The sequence below is a fragment of the Trypanosoma conorhini genome (genome assembly GCF_003719485.1).
Source record: "Trypanosoma conorhini strain 025E chromosome Unknown Tco_14.4_contig_01155, whole genome shotgun sequence".
NCBI classification, from domain to species: Eukaryota; Euglenozoa; class Kinetoplastea; order Trypanosomatida; family Trypanosomatidae; genus Trypanosoma; species Trypanosoma conorhini.
Genome location: NW_021705250.1, coordinates 1 through 3,576, shown reverse-complemented (window position 1 = coordinate 3,576; position 3,576 = coordinate 1). Strand labels below are relative to the sequence as shown.

Genomic DNA, 3,576 nt, shown 5'->3' with positions numbered 1-3,576 from the left:
ACACACGGCGTGAAGGCGCCTCCGACACGGGCGGCGAGAGGGCAACGGAGATCATGCGGCCAACAACAGTTATGCACGGCACCGATGTCTACATGCTGCTGGGAAACTACGGACGTGCGACGCCTACGAGTGAGCCTTCCGGCAAGGCTGGCTGGAAGCTTTTCCTGGTGAAGGGAGCTCTTACTGACGGGGTTGACGAAAAGAAAATTGTGTGGGGTAAGCCCCATGCGTTGGAGCCTGAATCCGTAAAAAGCCTTGAATCCTTGACGCGGCTGGTTGGCGGCGGGGGCTCGGGTGTTGTGCTGAGTGACGGCACGCTTGTGTTCCCCATGCAGGCCATCAAAGCGGATGGAAATAGTGTTCTGCTGGCCATGAGCCTGACACCGTCAGGGAGTAAATGGGCGCTTTCGTACGATACGACCGGTGAGGGCTGCAGAGACCCGTCCATCGTGGAGTGGGGGGACGACAGAAACCTTCTCGCGATGGCTCACTGTGCGGGCGGCTACTACGACGTGTACGAATCCTCTGGGAGGCAGTGGTATCCTACAGGCGAGCCGATTTCCCGCGTGTGGGGCACCTCACTGAAGCGCCAAGGAGGGCACGGCGTGCAGAGCGGCTTCACCACCGCAACATTCGGGGACAAGAAGGTGATGCTCCTCACCACGCCGGTGTATTCGGCGGAAGGCGACGCCGCAAAGGCTCGGCTGCATCTTTGGGCGACGGACATGCAACGCGTATATGACGTTGGGGCGGTATCTGATGCAAGCCACAACGCCGCCGCCAGCTCCCTGCTGTACAGAAGCGGCGCGAAGGAGGAGTTGATTGCACTGTACGAGAAGAAGGCTGAAGCTGGAGAGTCGTACAGCCTCGTTTCTGTGCCACTGACTGCGAAGCTGCAGGAGATCAGGAAGTGGTGAAAAAGTGGACCGCATTGGACAAGGCGTTGCAGGGGTGCACCTCCACTGGCAGTGATGCCGGGTACGCACTAAAGGGAGTGTGCAAAAACTCTGTTCCCATCAAAGGGCTGGTGGGACTTTTGTCCAACACGTTGGAGCAGACTGCATGGAAGGACGAGTACCGCTGCGTCGACGCCACAGTGACAGCTGGGGCAGTGGCGAGCACGGCGGGTATTGCCAGCGGCGTGACGTTCAGCGGCGCCGGGGCGGGGGCGGAGTGGCCCGTGGGGAAACTGGGGCAGGTGCAGCCGTACTACTTTGCGAACAACAAGTTCGCTCTCGTGGCGACGGTGATCATCCACGCGGTGCCCACAGCTAGCGGCCCTCTTCCTCTGCTGGGGGCGAGGATGAATGACACAGCCAACACTGTGCTTTTCGGCCTCTCGTACACGAAGGAGAGAAAGTGGAGGTTCGAGCTTCATGGTACTGATGCGCAAGAGTCTTCGGGCGCTTGGGAGCCCAGCAAGACGTATCAAGTGGTGCTGGAAATGGACGGGGATGAGTGGTTTGTGTACGTGGATGGGGTGCAGGTGTACGCAAGCAGAGAAGAACCTCCGGCGGAAGTGACAAAAATCTTCGAGTCACACCGGATCTCGCACTTCTACGTTGGCGGCGACAGTGCGGCGGCGGGCGCGGCGAGCATCCCCCACGTGACGGTGACCAGCGTCCTGCTGTACAACCGCGTACTTTACAAAGATGAGGTGCTGAAGCTCAGTGCGAGCAAAGTCACACTTCCGCATGCGGCTGCTCCCGGTGCCGCATCGGGCCCGGGCAGCAGCCCCGCTGCCTTCAAGCACACTACGGGCTCGAGGCCGAGTGGGAAAAAACGCGACGGTACTGTGCGCGGGTGTGGGTCTCGGGGAATGCTGCTGGCTCTGTTGGGGCTTTGTGGCGCCGCAGCGGTTTTCTGAGCTGCAGCGTGTGGACTTGTTACTCCTCTTGGGGAGAGGGCCCTTGCTGCACCCCCGACAGCTCTCTCTTAAATATATTTGTGCTATCTCTCCACATATCCTTTTTTTTTATGTTTGCCTTGGATTTTGCTTTCTTCTGGTCGTTTACTGGGATACTCGGCACAAATGTCCTCTTTTTTTCTTGTTTGCGTTTCGGCCCCAATGATCGCTTGCTATGCGCACTGTCGCGAGTAACGAGCTTCCTTTCCAGTTTGCCGCTGTCACCGCCCAGACACACACGCACACACACACCGAAACGCGGTGCCGGCCTCGTGGCTGTGCGACCGGGCGGCTGTTTCTCTCCTGGTTTTTACTCGTGCAGACAGCAAGCAATACCCACGCAGCCGGAGAAGAAAAAGCCTGTTGAATTTTTTTTTCTTGCGTTTTGGGTACCTCATTTTCTTTTGTTCCTTTTTCTGTTTGCTGCGTTGCTTCTGGCTCCCTGCTGCCCTGCGCCTGTGCCGCGCCCCACAGCCCCTCGGCGGCCTGGCGCCTTCTTCTTCATCCCGTCGGCAGTCTGCTCTTTCCCCATTGCTCTTCTCTCTTCTTCTTCGCTGCCTCGCAGCCCACTGACTCTGCTGCGACTCTACCGCTCCAACCGCCACCACTGTTTTTACTGATGGCGATGACGACGCTGAAGGTGCGGCGCCGTGCGGTGTGCGCGTTGGCGCTCCTCGCGCTGCTCTGCGGCTGCTGCTGCGCCCCCTCCGTCTGCGGGGCGACGGGGACTCCTGCTGCTGCTACGACTGCAAAGCATACATCTCCGCCTGCGGTTCTGCGAAAAGAATGGCAGCCGGTGAATGTGTCGGTGGAGGTGTCCTGCGCGGACAGTGGCAACAAGTTAAGTTGGCGCTTCCCTAGAGAAACTGCGTGAAGAAGTGTGCGGCGGCGGTGGGAGGTCTTGACTACACAATTGTTGGGGAGGACTCTGTCAAGGAGGTGGAGGATGTTGTTACCGTCGACATCGTTTCGGTGGGCGTGTCTCAGTACGGAGCAGGCGACGGCGGTGTCAGTGAGTCCCTCTGCCTCTCCGCCGAATCGCTGTACGCGACTACGAACTGCAAGGCGAGCTGCGGCAGTGACAAAAGTGATCGGACCGCGTTCACGATGAACTTCCCGACGCGTGTCGGCAGCGGAGTGCACAAGAAGTGGGAGGAGGCAAAAACAACCTCCGGCAGTCCGTCTCTTCCTGCCGCAGACGGTGGCGCACTTGGCAAGCCAGGCGTTTGCCCGTTAACAATCCCCGCGAGGGAGCCAGCCGGAAAGGGTGCGTCGCGGGGAGAAAAGGGAACCGACGCGGGAGGGCAACCACCAGGACCACCTGCGGCCCCGCCAGCAGGCACGGCGGAGAGCGGGACACGTGGATCCGGAGAGACGGGCACTTCCCCAACCCCTCAACGCCCTTCCGGCACGCCCAACTCCGCCACCCCTCCCACCGGCGGCAGCGAAGGAAGCACAACGACGACCACCAGCAGTCCGAGTGCTGCGAAACACACAAAAAGCAACACAGACAGCAGTGAAATCGTGACGGTGCGGGCGCGTGCCCCACTGCTGCTGCTGTCGCTGCTGCTCACGGCTGCCCTTGCCTGCGCTGCTGGACAGTGGTAGGACGAGGCAACCGCACACACCCACCCACCCTGGCAGGGACGACGCATACGCTTTCNCTGCCC

At 60.3% G+C, this 3,576-nt stretch overlaps 3 protein-coding genes across 3 annotated transcripts, besides 2 other annotated features; all 3 read left to right on the top strand.

Moving 5' to 3' along the window:
• On the top strand, positions 1 to 917 carry Tco025E_09523 (trans-sialidase; the record flags this gene model as incomplete). Its single annotated transcript, XM_029376340.1, has 1 exon — positions 1 to 917. A coding segment is annotated over one exon (917 nt), but the record flags the coding sequence as incomplete, so codon positions are not given.
• Positions 918 to 1,303: 386 nt separating this feature from the next.
• On the top strand, positions 1,304 to 1,867 carry Tco025E_09522 (trans-sialidase; the record flags this gene model as incomplete). Its single annotated transcript, XM_029376339.1, has 1 exon — positions 1,304 to 1,867. One exon carries the CDS (start codon positions 1,304 to 1,306, stop codon positions 1,865 to 1,867), a length of 564 nt encoding a protein of 187 aa, XP_029223542.1.
• Positions 1,868 to 2,135: 268 nt separating this feature from the next.
• Positions 2,136 to 2,158: a microsatellite.
• Positions 2,159 to 2,575: 417 nt separating this feature from the next.
• Positions 2,576 to 2,606: a microsatellite.
• A 407-nt stretch (positions 2,607 to 3,013) lies between these two features.
• Tco025E_09521 (mucin-like glycoprotein) lies at positions 3,014 to 3,514 on the top strand (the record flags this gene model as incomplete). The annotated part of the gene is made up of 1 exon (XM_029376338.1): positions 3,014 to 3,514. One exon carries the CDS (start codon positions 3,014 to 3,016, stop codon positions 3,512 to 3,514), a length of 501 nt encoding a protein of 166 aa, XP_029223541.1.
• Between the last annotated feature and the right edge of the window lie 62 nt (positions 3,515 to 3,576).